Raw genomic sequence first — 18,004 nt, 5'->3', positions numbered from 1 at the left:
GGTCAATTCACACCCATTTTTACAAATTTAAATGTAGGAGCCCCAACCCAAAAATTTAATCTGCATCATCAACTGTTTTTGAAATAGGACAGCTTTGAAACACATTGCTTTCTCTGTTTTTCACTGTTTTTTTACAATTAAAAATTGGTTTGGAAGGGGGAGGGGCATTAGGGAAGGGGGAGGGGTTTGTGCAACCAGCTGCAAGTCAGTCTCTCTCTTTAAGTTTTAAAGGTTCAATCCACCCAAATGTTACTCCACTGATGTCTAGTTATGACTACTATTAATGCTGCCTATACACCAGCTGTAACGCACTGAAAACACCAGTCCATCAACTTCATTGATCATATTTATTATATGACATCAGCAGGTTAAAATACATGTTTTTTGTTTTTTTATGTACATATATGTAACAGGGGGTGTTAAAGTGCCAAAGACAATTTTTTTTTTTTTTTTACAAAAACAAAAACATAACAAAATAATAAATAAAAAAGGATTTGTGGAAGACCATCACACCTGTTAGTTATCCTGGTCCCACAGTTCATTGCTTCATGGACGAGTCGCCACCCTCCACTTGGAGGAAAGAGGCTGCATTGCTCAGTGCTGGTCGTGGGACATTTTGGCACGATTCACCCAAAAAATGAAAGTATAAGCCACGGTCTGGGAGAGGTAAACATGTCGTGACAGGATGAATACTGTTTTTTTTTTCCTTCTTTTTTAAATCTGTTTTGTTTTTGTAACATGAACTGACATCGACACGTACAATAAGTCAGCCTTTCCTGAGCTGGACTGCGAATGTTTCCAATGGTCCATGTACTGTATGCTCCAGAGATGGTTTCACAAATCCAGCATTAGGATGTGAGGAGTGCTGGACTCCGCATCCTGCTCACATGTACAAACGTTTTTTGTAGTAAATACAACATGACAGACTCCAATTTCCAGACTGTTCGGCATTATTATTGTTGTTTTTTCTCTTTTTTCTGACAAACAGAAGGTTGACATTCTTAAAACAGTGTTGTTTTTATTTGAATGGTCTGTGTGTGTGTGTGTGTGTGTGTGTGTTTGTGGTGTTACAGAGACGATGGATAAGAATCCATGAGATCAGGGAACACATGCCATTTTCTGCATGTATTTATTTATTTATTTTTTTTTTTCAGGAGCTACAAAAGTTGACAAAAGTGTCCCCTCCCCCCATGTTTGACCCTAATCACCAGTTCATCCTGTGTGGCAGTGATGGATGTACAGATATTTGGCAATGAAGACTCGTCTGTCTGTCACTACCAACTCATCAAGACACTGTACCGACCTGCTTGTTCCCGGGAAGGCGTTTGCTCTGGAGAGGTTTGTTTATTTCCGTGTCTCTGCTGTCAAGTCTGACGTTCATATGACGTTCGTTGTCATATGATAAAGCAAGCAGAGCCTCGTCCTCGTCAGTCGTCCTGCAAACTGCGGAAGCCTCTCTGGATTTTCTTTCTCTCCTCACTGACCCTGTTATTTTGTGAGTTTACGTCCAACTAATTTTCTTCCTCCTCTTCTTCCTCCTCTGCTTCTTCCTCCCTTACGTCCTCTACGTTCTCCTCTGTCTCTCCCTCTTCTCCCTCCTCTCCCTCCACCATTTCTGACTCCTCTTCCTCTGCTTTCTCCTCATTCTCACCCTCCTCTTGTCCACCACTGTCCTCCCCCTCACCCTCTATATCCTCATTCATTTCAGTTTCCTCTTCCCCCTCACCTTCTTCTTCTTCATCCATTTCCCCTTCTACCTCTTCCCTTTCTACATTTTCCTCACTTTCTTCTCCAGCTTCCTTTGCTTCCTCATTATCTCCACCTTCTTCCTCCTCCTCCTCCTCCACTTCCTCTTGCACTTCCTGATCATCCTCCTCCTCTTTAGTTTCTCCATCCTCCACTGGATCCTTGTTTTCTTGGTCTTCTTCTTCCACATCATCTCTTTGCTCTCCTTCTCCTGCTTCTTCTTGCTCATCATGTTCCTCACATGCTGTGTCCTCCTGCACCTCCTCCTCCTCCTCCTCCGTCTCTCTTTCTCTAGTCTCTTCTCCCTCCTCCTCCTCCTCCTCCTCCTCTCCATCCTGGACTCCGTTCTCGTTGCCGTTGTGATTCTCCTCATCCTCTTCCTTCTCTATGTGGTTCTCTTCCCCGACGTCTGGCTGCTCCTCCTCCTCTTCCTCGTCCTCCTCCTGCACACCGTCTGCGTCGCCGCCATCACACATGGCATTCTGTTCGTCGCCGCCTTCCATGTGGTTGTGATTGTTGTGCTCCAGATCCTCCAGGGTGATCTCGAACTGGAAGCGGTCATGCTGCAGGTGTCTGTCCGGCGGAGGCGAGGGAGACTGGGGCATGGTGTTCAGGTACCACTCCCTGTTCTCCTCCAGCGTGTCCAGCAGCTCCTGGGCGTCCGGGTGTACCAGGTCAGCCCATGTCTCCCACAAAGGGTGGACAATGTAGTCGATAAAACCCACCTAGAAAAAAAGAGGAATTACAGTATAAATGAATACCCTCAGAGGCACGAGGTGGTGCTAAAGATAGAGTCTACCAGACTGGATTTATTGATTTGTAAGTGAGGTTGGGTTACTATCTGTGCTGGTCAGGGAATTTAACCCTTGTATTTAATTGGTATTATGTGTACCTAGTAAAGTGGCAGACGACAATCTGCTCCAAAGTAAGACATGCTGTGTGTTCAGTGATGGTTATTTGAGTTTCTGTAAAGTATGTTAATTCTCCCCTGACCTCTGACATCATCTCAACATTATTTTTGCTCAGTGGATCATTCTCTTCTGATCGATCGATGTACTCTAGAGGAGGTAACCATGGCAGTGGTTGAAGCTTAAAACACTCATTTATGCCATAACCTTTGATTTAAAGTTAACCTATTTTTAATTAAAATAGTAACTGAAAGTTTTAACATTAACCATTTCCTGCAATCTAATGAGTACAGACTGGTAAATTTGTTTGGGTTTTTTTTGTCAAAGAATTATACAATTTGCATTAGTAAAACTGTTGATGATCCCTTAATGAAGTATTTAGTGCTTTTCAGACAACACTCACCGAAAGTGTTACTTGGAGGCACGCTGCAGTTTGTTTCTAGGAAACATCCTGGTTAAATCCTCCCTCATCTTCTCTAACCATCACAATGAACTTTGCTGCTTGACACCACATTACACAACATTGCATTACACAGCTGAAGCACCAGAAATGACTGTTTGCAAAAACAAACGCTGTGACCGGTGACGGCCCCGTAATTCACTGAAAGTCTGTCCTGTTCAAACGTCCACAAAATGTGCAAACAGTTTCCAGTTTAGCTGATCTGGATTAACTCTGCTAACAATGCTGAGTGATCTATGATGAGATCAAAGGTCACCTGGCTCTTCTCCACAGATGCGGTGTGTTTGTCACACATGGCGCTAATCTCCATCCCTCTCTCGCGCTCTTTGTCGCCCTGGCGGAAAAACTCCTCCATGATCCTCTCCGTCCACTGTCTGTACAACGGCAGCTGCTTGGTGGGGTTGCTCAGGTCTGCGCAGTGCACCATGTTCCTCAATACCTACACACACACACACACACACACACACACGATAATATCAAAGTGTTGATATTATACAATCCACAGACTGAATCTACACTGTAATCCTATTAATATTACCTGTATTCGTTCTGTGTACTGGTCGAGCAGCAGGACACCAGAGCTCGTCACCTTCTTGGTTTCCACCATGGTCTTCAGATCGGCCAGCAGCGTCATGTGTTTGGACATGTCTGTGCCCAACACCTGCACACAGAGTTAGCTGACAATGACGCACAAAGACCTGAACCAGGACGATTCAAATGCTGGCCCGTAGGCCACATGCGGCCCGTAACCGACTTCACAGTGGCCCAGCCTGTGGTTCCACCAGAAATAACTGAAGACATAACTTATTAAAGCAGTGTTAGTTCTTTTGTATTCCGTTAAAGGCACTTTGATGTATGTTGTGTGTTGTATATGACACATATTCCTCATATTATTTTAAAGAGAATTTTATTACTAGAAACAAATGCTGTTGCTAATATTGTGCACCTTTTTGATTTTAGGCACTTTAAGCTGCGTGAGGCGTACGAAGGACAGGTATGACTAAAATAATTTTATTACCAGTTCTTTTATTATTTTTTTAAGGCACTTTGAGATGTATTTTTTAAATTTGTCATCACCTGCTGCAGAAAATGTCTGGGCTCTTTGTTTTCAGTTAATGAATTTTAAATTGCCACCAAGTATTTAGTGTCTTCCAGAGATTCACCATTATCAGTAGTTTCAGTGTAAATAAATAAATGAATCTAAGAAATAAAAACCACAATCAGAAGTTTGTTCTCCTCACCATATCGATGACAAGTTTGCGGAGGCTCTGCCGCTGCCTCTTGGTGAGGTTTTGGAAAATGTCACAGTTCTCCTGGTGCAGGAGCTTGAAGCCCACGGCGAGATGATGGTTCTCCAGAACTGACTCATCGTTATACATGAGGGCCAGCTCCGAGTCTGAGCGGAGAGAGAGAGAGAAACGGAGAGATGTCAGAAGCCTTTGTGCAAATAACCAGACATGTCTTATTTATTTATTTATTTATTTATGTGTGTGTGTTGAACTCACTGGTGTTGATGAGGAACTGATTGGAGACTCCCGGATGGTCTACGTCATGAATAGCTGCAGCGAACAGAGCTGCGAGGATCTCTAGGTCAGTGAAGACGGCCTGGTCAGGACAGAGATAGGGAGGAAAAATGTCAACAAAAATATTTAGGTATAATTGCAGAGTAAAAGTACTCAATGGATGAAGCTATCAGAAAAATGTAGGATATGTACATAAAAGGGAAATACAAAAACAGAGCTGGTACTACCACTGTGTGTGCATGTGTCTGTTCTTGTATTTGTGGCCTTGTGAGGACCAAAAAAGTCACATACAGTGTGAGGATATTTTGGCTGGTCCTCACATCTTTAAATGGCTTTTCTGGACGGCGAAGACCTGGTTTTAGGGTTAGGGTAAGGGACTATGGAATGCATTATGTCTCTGAGGCTCCTCACTGTGTGTGTGTGTGTGTGTGTGTACACATATTAGCCTACATCAAGAGCAGGTGTGGAGAGCAGGACATGCGTGGACTGGGTGACATCTGCAGCATGGAGGCTGTTGTGGTACGCTACGTTTCCATGGTAATGGTCCTCCAGGGTCATCACGTAAGTGACAAACGTGTCGACTGGGATTCGAAATGTCTTCAACAGCTCTCGTTCCTGATGAGGAGGGAGAAGAGGCGAAGAGGAGAAGAGCCACAGCGTCACAAACACTCCACCAGGAGTACATCGTGTGCATCAGCAGCACACACACACACTGCAGGAAAATCATTGTACCTGGAAGATGGCGTACAGGATGCAGCTGAGGGGCCTGTTGTTGGAGAACTCTGCTACTCTGAATATGTTAAAGCTCCACTTGTCCAGATCCTCCAACTCCTGCTTCAGCAGCACAGACACAGACAAAAAAACACGTTGAACAACAATGCATCCTGAGAAGCACCCAAACAAACGCTTATATACACATCCTTACATAAACTATCAGTTTAAAATCGGATTGAATATGTGAAATTTGGAAATACGTCACAGTATTATTATAAGTTCACTTGGCCTCGTTTTTATTAAAAAAAAGAAAAGAAAAATGCTCTATTTTGTGACTTCTGCACAATTATTGCTACTTTATATAGCTACTAAAAATGCAATATAAAATGAATGACTCAACAACACATAAGAAGAAAACATTTTAAAGCCTGAATATGTGACCTACAGTATAAACACCCCCCCCCAGGATGTCCATTTTCCCACGGCAATTTACCTTGGGTGCAACTGTGCATAACTTGAGCAACAAATGTATGACACATTCAAACTTTTGTCAAACGAGTTCATGGACTCTCTCTTATGTTTCTCAGTGTTCAGATCTCGAATCGTCCTTGTGCCGGTAATAAAGCACAAAGCCTGCGAACAGGTCTGATTATGACGTAAACTCTGGAGACACCCGCACAAAAAGCTTCCCAAGGGAATCTATACTGCTCAAAAAAACTCCACTTGTTCAGCAGTTTCATAAATGCTTCTTGCCCCCTGTGCTGCTGACGTATACACACAAATGCTCCTGCCGTCGAAGTCTAATGGTATTCATTTCAACTGGGACAAATCATCTGCTTGAATCTATGAATTTTAGCAAAAATGTTATGAATACTCGAATTAAGAAAATAATATAATCATATTAATCCACACAGGTAATTATAAGAATATGGGAAATCATTGAAATTGAATATTGAATATTGAATATTGAATATTGAAAATTGAAAATTGAATATTGAAAATTGAAAATTGAATTGAATACAAATACAAATGCAATGTGAGAAAACTACAAAAGAAAAATTATCTGCAGAAAGAAACTTAAAAAACTATAAAAAATACAAGCAGGACAGAAAACACAAGCATATTCAATAACGAAAGTGCTCCGGGTCTGTGGGGGGCGCTGTCGTGCAGCTCTACGACCAGCTGCTACAGTACTCAAGGACTACCTAATTCTTACTTTATTAAAATACTTTTATTAAGAGGTTATCCAACTGTAACCCTGCAATTTCTATGATCGGCAGTATAGTTTGCTCTGGGCGTAGCAAAGTGTACTTTTATTACATCTCAAAGTTGATAATAATTTTGTATTAAAATAGCAAATCTGGACTTTTAATTTGAATCTTTTTCAAAAATTGTACAGTACATCTAGTTTACAGTACACTATCAGATAACAATGTATACAGTACTCGAGCCAAGTGAACTTTGAACTGTGACGTATTTCCAAATTTCACTAATTCAGAGTAACGACTGAATGGAATTGGAGAAGGCGTCAAAAACAAAACAGTTCTGCAAGCCTTTTTCTGTTCTGTACGTGCTGCAGACATGGTGGCGTTACAGAGATAATTTTTCAAATTTTCTCCAAAGAAACACTTTTCTCTTCACTGCTGGAGGGGATGGGAAAAACCCCATTAAGAATAAAACTGTTTACTGGGAAAGAATCAAATCATCAGCTGAGCTCAGAATCAGAGCAGAGATTGTGGAACACATTTTGTATGAGACACAGAAAACCAGACAGACAACAAGACCTTGGCGAGCTCGTCCTCGTGGTCTGTGTTGACTCCGAAGCGAGGCATGGAAGCGCTGGAGAGGCTGGAGCTGTGAGACAGTTTCCTCACTCCGCTGATGTGACTCATAGATTTGTCTTTCAGGGTAGGAGATGGGATTTCCACCTCGTTTTGCTTGTCTACAGATTGATGGACAAACAGACAAAAAAAACACACATACACAAAGAGAATGTGTTGACTTTATGTGGCAAAGGCCATAAATCAGATGGTCTGCTCTGGTTTCACTCACCCATGAAGGTGCTGGAGATGTATTCAGATACCTGGTTCCCGGAGCGACTCATTTCTGAAAGGTGGGACAGCTCTCTGTTCAGCATTCTCTTAAACTGTGGCACAATGAGAACAACAAAGAGAAACGAGACAAACTATGATCCTTTGTAGTTCATTGATATTGTTTTGACTCTTGTGACAACGATATACAATGTAACCATATGCTTCACAGGTCAATGATGACTTTGAAGACAATTACTTGATCCAAAATGTCTCTCTATATATACATGAGTGTATGACATCATTCATCAGTCGCACACATACAGTACCTTGGTGGAGGCCATTTCACTGACAGAGCGGTGTGTCTGAATGGTCTCCAGCTGGTCCAGACACCAGTCCAGCTCCTCCAGAGTGTCCAAAGCGAGCTGCTGATACTGCTGGTCCGATAGTGTCGCCCTGGGACTGCCCAGAGGAGACCTCCTAAAAACAGGACATTATTTTAGAGCCAGTGAGAAACTATTTGGAGCAGATTCTTTACCCAAGAATATGTTGTTAAGAGTTTTTTTTTTTTTTTTTTTTTTTTACCTGTTATATGTATGGATCAAGAATATAGTCTTTAATTGTTTCAAATTTTGAATGTCTTTGCTACTACATTATTATTTTTCCACCGTTCTTTTTATGATGTTCACACCATTCAAACTTCAACACATTCAGATCAGGACATTATCTAATGGATTCTGTTTTCCGAAATATTCAATATTTTTTGAATTATTCAAAGACATTTACGTGCGTCTTTCAAAATGCTCACAAACTTTTCAACATTATTCAGCGTATTCAACTTTTCACTACCATTTATACTTTTTCCCACAATCACAGTTTATGTTTTGGGATTTTTTTCACAGTTTAACATTAGTGTATACTGCGTCAGGCTAGAGTGGTCATGACATCGCTAGAGTGAGAGGAACCAGAGAAAAAACCCCTGTCACAAACAACTCACTGTAAATCCCAAACCTTTAGTCCCACATAGCCTACATACAAAAAATACATAAAAACGGAGGACATTTTGTCCTTTTAGCTAGCTAATAAATCAAATAGATTTATTTAGATAACTACCTAAATTAACTGAAATGGTATTTATTTAGCTAACTAATTGAAATTAAACAGATTTATGTGGCTAACTAACTAGACTGAAATAGTTTTTAGTTAGGTAGTTAACTAATTAGAATTAGACCTGTCTAAATTGTATTAAATAGTTTTACTTAGCTAGCTATTTAAACTAAATTGAAGATATTTATTTAGCTAACTACCTAAATGAACTGAAAAAGTATTTAGTTAGCCAGCTAACTAATTAAAATGTAATAGATTTATTTAGCTAACTAAATTAACTGAAATGGTATTTAGTTAATTAAACAGATTTATTTAGCTAACTATCTAAATTGTATTAAATAGTTATAGTTAGCTAGCTATTTAAACTAAAAAGAAGAAATGTATTTAGCTAACTACCTAAATAGACTGAACTAGTAATTAGCTAGATAGCTAACTAATTAGAATTAGACCAGTTTAGCTATCTAAATTGTATTAAAAAGTTATACTTAGCTAGCTATTTAAACTAAATTAAAGAAATGTATTTTGCTAACTAGCTAAATAGACTGAACTAGTAATTAGCTAGATAGCTAACTAATTAAAATTAACTAGATTTATTTAGCTAACTTAACTGAAATGAAATGAAATTCAGTTAGCTAACTAATTAAAAGACATCATCAGTAGGGTAAAACCAACCTCTCTCATGACGGTCTAAATAAAAAGTGATGGATTTAAGGTCTCATAAACTGTAGCAGACAAGATGATCAGTTAAATCTGAACTAACCCTTTAAATGTAGGATGGAATACTTTCATAATGCTCATGAGTGAATAGTTCAGGACATTAACAGCTGGTTACTAACTTGACTGTTGGCGTGGAGACGTTGGCAAGGATGGTGAAGTTGCTCCGTACTGATCGCAGACTGGCCAGTACCTGAATCAACACAGTGCAATTGTATATCAGAATGTACTGTATGTAATACTACAGTATTAAAGGTGGAAGTGAATGTCACACACTCATTTCAACCCTTCAACGTGCTGATTTCAGTTCTTCCAGTAAAACAACTCACCTGAGCAAAAGGCGTGACAATAAAGTCCTCTGCTGTGTGTCTAAGACAAGAAGGATCGTGTTTGAGAGAGAAGTGTTTTCAGAAAAATGTAAGTGCAGACGTGAATTACATTCAGCCAGTGTTTCTTCCTCACCCTTCGCTGGCAAGGGAGGAGTTACGTGACACCGTCTTGGGCGACATGTCGTAGTCAGAGTCTGAGCGGTAGAGGAAGGACTCTCTTCTCTGGCCCTGGGGTAAGGAAGTGTGCAGGGTGAGGCCTGGACTCTGAGAGCCCAGAGGGCTGTGACCTGGTGACACGCCATTCTCTGCTTCGTAACTGGAGAGAGAAAGAGAGAGGATAAGAGATTAAAACATCATGCAAAGGTGAGTTCATCAGCTCAGGTAGGGAGAAAGAGTTTAATTGTGTGTAAACCTGTCTGCATCTGCTTGTGTGATGGAGATGCGTGGTGGGATCCGGAGAGGAAGAGTTGTAGGACGTGACACATTGCCCAGGATCTCTGGTGAACGAGTGCGGTCTCTTGGGCGGAGCCAGCAGGGCACCTGTACATTTAGATAATAATAATTATTTATTTATTTTTTTGCCTTTCGACACCCTGCTCCCTCTCTAGGAGTCGCCACAGTGGATGATCTGCACATTTGACATTTGATTTTGCAGAGATTTTCACGTCAGATGCCCTTCCTGACACAACCCATTCATCCAGGCTTGGCATAAAGAGTACACTAGATGTGGCCTCACTGATTCACACCCCAAACCTCCTCCAGACAGGCACTACTGAAATATACACCCATTGCCCTGTTCAAATCTCCCTCACACAATGTCATTGGCTGTATCACCCTCCCTAAAGACACTAAACACAACCCCCCTATTGCTCATTGGTCAAATCTGATCCCTCACACCCACGGAGACTCCCAGGGAGATGAAACCACTCCCCACGATGGGTATAAAAAATGTAACTTTCTATCCTAAAAACAGAGCTTTTACTCGAGAACTTTTCCATTTTTGGTAGAACTTTCCAAGTGCTATTGTTGTCAGAACCGTCAACACGCAATTTTTGTACAGTTTGTTCGAGGGTTATTCTTCTGGAGTTCTTTTGGAGGGAGGGCTCTCAATATTAGTCGAGTAGTTTGTGCGTAATTCTGCAGAATTTTTTATTATTAATTAAAGCTCCAGTGTGTAACATCTGTCGCCAAAACACTAGAGTCACTAATATTTGATTTAGAGGTAACTTGAGATTTTTATGTCCAACAAATAGATCCTTAAAATCGAAGTTTCCTTAAAAACTGTTTCTTCCAACTCTTCCAATGAGCTTTAAACACAAAACGGGCAAACTGACTTTGATTCATACAGTAGAGCAGAATTATCAACTTATTTAATTATTGTGACGTTTTTGGCTATTAGTCTATTAACTAAATTATTCTTCCTGTAAGGTTAGTGGTTATCACTGTCGCCTTGCAGTAAAAAGACCCAGGCTCAAGTCCCAGTTGGAACAAGGGTCTTTCTGTATGGCGTTTACGTGTGTGTGTGTGTGTGTGTGTGTGTGTGTGTGGTTTCCTCCCATAGTCCAAAAACATGCAGCAGGCACTTTAGAGCAGGCTTCCTGGGGACCCACTGACCTGCATAATATAGCGGTTTCCCCTGCTCCAACACACCTGATTCAAATGATCAGCTCATCATCAAGCTCGGCAGAAGTCTGCTAACGACCCATTCATTTGAACCAGGCGTGTTGGAGCAGGGGCAACATCTATAATGTGCAGATCAGTGGGTCCCCAGGAAGCCTGCTCTAAAGTGCCTGTAGGTGAGAGTGAATGGTTGTTTGTCTCCAGGGCATGAAATTAACACCCGACCACACAGTCAATCTACCAGCCAGGATGGCCAATGAGTACAGAGCAACTGTTTTAACCTATGAGGGGTAACTCAGCAAGCAAGATCCCAGCTGACATAGGGCGAAAGGCGGCGTCACACCCCGGACAGGCTGCCAGTCTATCACAGGGCCAACATATAGAGACAACAAACAAACATTCACTAATGTAAGTGTGCAAGTCACCTCTGCATGTTTTTCAGACCCGGAGAAAACCCACATGCACAAGCGTACTTATTCAAGCTAGCCTACCCATCATGACCAACCCAAATAAAATGTATTATTATTTAAACCCACACACACACACAAGTTCAGGGACAAACATGCAAACTCCCACCAGAAAGGCCCTTATGATGTTTTGTGGTGTTTTTGCTGCAAGGTTACAGCACTAACCACTACCCTACCATGTGGCCCCTATACATTTATTTATAAATAAACATCCATCTTCTACAACTTTATCCTCCACATGAGGGTCGCTGACATAGGGCGAAAGGCGGGGTACACCCTGGACAGATCGCCAGTCCATCAAAGGATCAAAGGGCCACACATAGAGACGAACAATCATCCACACTCACAGTGAATTTAGTATCCAATTTACCTAATTTCCATATTGCATGTTTTTGGACTGTGGGAGGAAGCCAGCCCACCACGCACATATGGGGGAGAACATGCAAACTCCATGCAGAGAGGCCCTTGTTCCTTTTTATTGCTGACAGATTTCATGTAGTATACAGAGAACAAAAGGAAAGTGGGGTGGCTTTAACACGACAGCACCATTTTGTAACCGCAGCCCTTAAAGGTGGTAAAAGCTTTCCTTTCAATACCTGGAGACTCGGTGAGAGTCGCCTGCTCCGCCCTCTGCGCAGCTCGGCCCCAAGAGTAGCCCCAGATGTATAGGATCGGCTGCAGCGAGACGACTCCGCCTTCTCCCCAGCACCTGTTATATCTGTGTCATTTCCCTTTGAGACAGGAGGAAGGGCAGATGAGGAGAACAGGGACACAGAGTGAGAGAAATACACCTTCAAAAGCATGGTATTTTTGTGTGGTTGAGAATAAAAACCGACTCCGGATGAAATGTAAGGAATCATACAGTTGTCATTTTGGCACATTTTGCCAAACAGTGTTTAAATTTAGATGAGTGAAAACACCAAGTACAAATTATCGCTGTATGTGTGACTGTGGATGTGTGTGTGTGTGTGTGTGTGTGCGTGTTTGGTGATGTGCACATGTGCATCTGTGTGTGTGTGTGTGTGTGTGTGTCTGGGATAAGGCCTCTACAGACTGAGCTCTTGGAGGCTGATCTGCACTGCAGTACCGTAGCAACAAAACACTAGGGGAATGGCAGCAGTTGCTAGGCAACAGTGCCGTGTTGCTTCCATGCTGCGTTTGATGTCGTCCAGACCCAGATGTGGAGAGATGCTCACATCCACGATAACACACACACACACACACACACACACACATATATGGGCACCCACTCGACAAAATCAATAAAGGAGCACTTGCGTAATGCATGGTATTATGTCCTTCAACCGAGACATTACCTTTACAAAGAAAACAGCTTGTTGTTTACACAGAGAACGGTGACAGACTGAGTGCTTCACACTGTGAGTGGAGACTCGAGGAGACAAACTGTCCCCTCTGACTCCCGATTGTGTTCAGAGATATTGACAAGAACATATGGGGCGCTAGATTTGTGACGTTTGCATGTTGTGGTGGCCAAGAAGACACACACACACACACACACACACACAGTGTGTGGTTGTGTCTGGTTTCTACTACTGTATTATTGTAACAGTTCACAAATATGAATTGTAATAATGTACTGTGTATGGTATTTATTTATATAGCGCTTTTCCAGTCTTGATGATCACTCACCCATTCACTCACTCACCCATTCATTCATACAACACATCTGTGTGCAGCGCATATTCCATCACACATCTTTCATGACCTATTCACATGCTGCCGGCACAGCCGCCACGATCAACATGACGGCAAGTGCCTTGCCCAAGGACACATTAGCATGTTGACTAGCAGAGCTAGAGACTAGCGGAGGCCTGGAATTTAACCCACAACAAGTTGAAAGACAACTCGCTCTACCACTTAGCTACCGTGATGACTAGTCTTGACATAACTATGTGCTGATGCCCAAGGACACATTGGCATGTAGAGCTAGCAGAGATGGGATCAAATCAAACCCACAACCTCTCATATATATGTATGCTTTATATATATATAAATATACATATATATATATATATATATATATGCACTTATACCCTCACCTCTTCTCCAGTCACCGACAGCACGCTGCGGCTCTTCTTCATTCTGATTGGCTCGTTCTGGGCCCCAGGGCGGAGCGTTCCTGAACCCAGGCAGCAGAGCAGGTGGAGAGCCAGGACCGGAGAGGTCAGAGGTCACAGCAAGGTCGAACCGAGGTCAGACCGGGTCACAGCCGGCCCCCATTGGAACTGACTCCAAAAGCCAGCCAACCACCGTGCTCGCTACCGTGTCCACACCTCAGTCCTGTCCTCCTCAGACGGTTGGAAACAGTTGTCCCGCTGTAGAACAGCAAAGGTGCATCTGCGTGTCCCTCAGGGACTCCAGGTCCAGAGTGAGTTCAGTCACCTTCACTTAGATCTGTGTGTGTTTTTAACAAGCCAAAGGCGGAAAGAAGGGTAAAAAAGGGAAGTCTCATTCCATTTTTGCGACAGCTACAAGGTTCTGGGGAAAAACAAGAGTGTCTGCATGTCGTCTTCTCTTGGCAAAACAAGCCAGTTCATTACGTTGCGGCTGGAGAAAACCTTTTCACATGTTTTCTAAAATGATTATCCAACCCAGAATAATGTTCACATGATGTTTCCCAACTGTGAACCTGATCCCACATGAATGTGATTTCCCAACGATTACGGAAAACCAAAATCCAGACGGATTGTCGTGAAAATTTGCACTCAGTCTCTTCTGCCTCAGATCACTTTTCCATCGTCCGATTGGTCACACGGATCCACGCGGCGCATCGGGATAAAACCTCAAATATGATCGGCTGATCGGAGAATTCCAAAAGTCAAAACTCCAGGTTTGATTTTCCAGGACGCATCCTTGAATTAGAGTTGGCGTTTCCTCGCTGGTGTGGATTCTCTTCAACGAAAAAAAGAAATGAAGTGTTAGTGCAACCAAACATTTTACACTCATGAGCTTATTTCTTAATTACTGTCCTGCTTTAATGTCATTACTTCATTTTAGGCATCACCAACTGTAAGAAACATCCTCCTTGGAGACATATATTGACTAATAAACTCATGAGGAAAAGAGGAAGCCCTGTCAGAATACCGTGGCCTCACAGGAACCTGTGCCTTCAGTTTAGCTAATTTTGAGCAGATACCGCAACACCAAAGCTCCCCGATGTTATATAATTACTCTGAGCAGTCTGAGCTGACCTAATTCCGTTGGACAGGACAGCTTCAGCATATCGGCATGTTTATGACTGAGCTGGTGCATGGACAGATTGTGGTGGAGACCACTCTTTTCCAGGGTCACCAAGAACACACACACACACACACTCTGTGAAAGGACTTCCACGCCTGGAGTCTGCACAGAGAGCGGTCTGTGCAGAGAGATCAACAAATCCGTAGTGACACAGTGACACACATATAAATATATATATGACAATGACATGTTTCAACATAAACACACACACATGCACACCATAGCGACCACCAGTAACCACCTCCACTATGGATAAAGCAGCTTATAAAAGGAAAACGCGGCAATGCATCAATATGCAGCTCAGCTTGCTTTTCAGTCACACACACACACACACAAATAAAAAAAAACACTGTGCATGTGAGGACTTCTCTGCCATCATGTCAGTCTGCAGCAGATGCACAGTCACAGATAACACACATGTATACATACACACACATAGAGCCTGGCTGCAGCATGTAAGAATAAAAACACACTCACCTTGCTTGCCTCAAGATCAATGGCAAGATGGGCAGGGCCTCGTCTCCATCTCCTGCTGTCTGTGCTGCTCCCTCTGTCTCTGTGCACACAAGCTGTGTGTGTGTGTGTGTGTGTGTGTGTGTGTCACCACGGCAAGAGAGTGAGAATGAAAGGAAGAAAGACAGAGAGACAGAGAGAGACAGAGGGAGAAAATATTTGGCGTCTTCATGAATATCCGCGGCTTCACCACCAGCATCCCTCCCTCCCTGACTCTCCTCTCCCTCTCCCCTGCCACAGTGGTCTCCCCCAGCCACCCACCACCACCACCTCAGCCTCTGTGGAGAACCCCATCTACCCTCCCCACCCTCCTCCTCCTCCTCCTCCTCCTCCTCCCGCACAGATGCACAGTGTGTCCATTAATCCCATATAACAGCCTCCGCTCCTCCTCTCTCCCTCGGTAGCCCTGCCTTTTTTTCTTTTTTTTTCTTCCCCTCTGGCAAAGCCTTTTATAATTTTTTTTGTTTTGTTTTTTCCTCTCTCTCAGTGGCAGCCACACACTGATTTTCTCCCCCAACAGCCAGGCATCATTTCTCTCCATCACACTCACCCCCCCCACACGCACACAGTCCAGATTTATTTTAAACACACTGCTCATAAAAAAACAAAAATATACACCACAATAATGTCCTTCTTCCACTTTACGTGATTAGGCACAGGAGAGGAATTCCACAAAAATAAAATGAGCACAGGGTGGCACCACTCAAAGGGTGAGATGTAGATTTATTGATGACATAGATAAGAAAAGAATATATCAGATTAGCATGAAATTAAGGGGTCGAGAGTATGTCGCAGATCTGATTTTACTAGAAAATGTAAGAAAAGGTTCCAAATTTCAGCTGCACAGAAGTCATTTTTTCTAAATGCCAGACATGATGATAATTCATTGAGCCAATGATCTATATTTTTCCAGTATAAAGCAATTAGACGTTTTGCATGGACGGATGAGGCAAAGGTTAATCCATTTGATTCCATGTGTGTTTAAGGAAAGATTTGCTGTCCAGGGTCGAGGCCCAAGATGCAAAGTTTGGGAGTGAGAGGAATAGGTTTATAAATTATTTGGGAAATTATGTTTACTTCTGCGTCACACGGTCGATGTAGAGAAGACCTGGGTTTGCGACCCGGTCAGAACAAGGGCCTTTCTGCATGGAGTTTGCATGTTCTCCCCGTGTGTGTGGGGGACTTTTCTCCGGGTTCGCCAGGTTTCCTCCAACAGTCCAAAAACATGCACTATGGGGATTAGGTAAATTGGTCACTCTAAATTGACCGTAGGTGTGAGTGTGAGATTAAATGGTTGTTTGAAACGTAAATACAGAGGCTATAAGAATGTGCAGTGTAGAGTGTCTTATATCCTGTTTTCAGCACAACCTAAAGGTAATCTGATGAAAAAATATTTTTCTTTCATATTTTCAAAGCAAAAAGTACTCAAAAATGTTTTAATTGGAGTAAATTTGTGAAATTTAGGAATACGTCACATTTCAAAGTTCACTTGGTTCGTTTTTATAAACACAAAAAAATTAAAATGGTCTATTTTGTGACTTTTTTTTCAATTGTCACTCATGTATGTGAATTAAAATAAATCATAACTTTGACTCAACAACACATAAGATGCATTTTTAAAGCCTTAAGATGTGACCTTTAAACACATATAAGGAGTTGTGTATTATTCCTGCGGAAATTTACCAAGGGTGCACTAAGGGTTAATAAAACAGGTGCTCATGGTTTCAATTTCCTTAAATGTGAAATATGTTCTAGTTCCTCTGCTTCTCTATATGAGATTATCCTTGATTTGTGGACAAAACAAGACACCGGAGGACATTTTGTAGACCAAATACAACTTATCAGTTGAGAAAATAACTGGCGGATTAATCATGCGATGAAGAGAATCATTAGTTTGCAGCCCCCCTGTGGACAAATCTCTTCCCACAGCTACAGGACGACAAGCTTTAATCTTTGGTGTTTAAGTTACACTTAGTGGAAGTAAATATGTTACCAGTACTGCTGTGAAGCTTTGGAAACTGTTCAACATTTTTCATTAGTCCAAAAGTGTGAAAGAAAATATTCATATCAGCCCCTATTTTTGGTGTAAAAGCACAGTGTGTAGGATTTAGCAGCATTTATTGGTGAATATCTCTCACCTCACTCTTCCGCTCCAAGTGTGTAGGTAGGAGAACATATGGTAGCCTTCAGTTATCATCACAACTCCTCTGTCGGTCTAACCGTGGCATCCTGTTTGGAGAAGATCAAGGTCAAAATCTGCCGAACTTCCACCAAATCTTCCACATCTTCCATATCACTCTGACAGTTCATTATCGACATAATCGACAAATGAGTTCAGCTCTGGAAACATCATGAATTGAAGCTCACGTTCATTACTGATTCATCTGCACATTCATTTCACAGTTCAATGATTCATTTCTTTCCTTTTTTTCTGATCAACATGTCAAAAAAAAGAAAAAGAAAATAAATGACATTTCCATAATAGGATCTCTGGAGGCCAAGAACCTCTAATCAGATCACTTGTCTGATTAAATATCTCACATTCTTTTCATCTGAGAAGCTGGAACAAGAGAAGACACGGGCGGCCCAAGCCTTTATGGGGCCAGAAGCTG

The 18,004-nt window shown here is 42.1% G+C and overlaps 1 protein-coding gene across 1 annotated transcript; it reads right to left on the bottom strand.

The window, feature by feature from the left end:
* Positions 1-333: 333 nt before the first annotated feature.
* LOC131467416 (cAMP-specific 3',5'-cyclic phosphodiesterase 4C-like) lies at positions 334-15,634 on the bottom strand. Its single transcript, XM_058641318.1, has 17 exons — positions 15,357-15,634; positions 13,679-14,531; positions 12,215-12,349; positions 9,944-10,071; positions 9,665-9,847; positions 9,532-9,571; positions 9,325-9,395; positions 7,711-7,861; positions 7,404-7,497; positions 7,136-7,293; positions 5,370-5,468; positions 5,088-5,252; positions 4,620-4,719; positions 4,356-4,510; positions 3,653-3,775; positions 3,371-3,553; positions 334-2,471 (listed from the first exon to the last, which is right to left on the bottom strand). Exons 2-17 carry the CDS (start codon positions 13,718-13,720, stop codon positions 1,512-1,514), a joined length of 2,787 nt encoding a protein of 928 aa, XP_058497301.1. The 5' UTR covers positions 13,721-14,531; positions 15,357-15,634; the 3' UTR covers positions 334-1,511.
* Between the last annotated feature and the right edge of the window lie 2,370 nt (positions 15,635-18,004).

This window comes from Solea solea, chromosome 10, assembly GCF_958295425.1.
Source record: "Solea solea chromosome 10, fSolSol10.1, whole genome shotgun sequence".
NCBI lineage: Eukaryota > Metazoa > Chordata > Actinopteri > Pleuronectiformes > Soleidae > Solea > Solea solea.
Note: the sequence above shows the minus strand (reverse complement) of the source record. Positions and strands in the feature narration are given on the sequence as shown.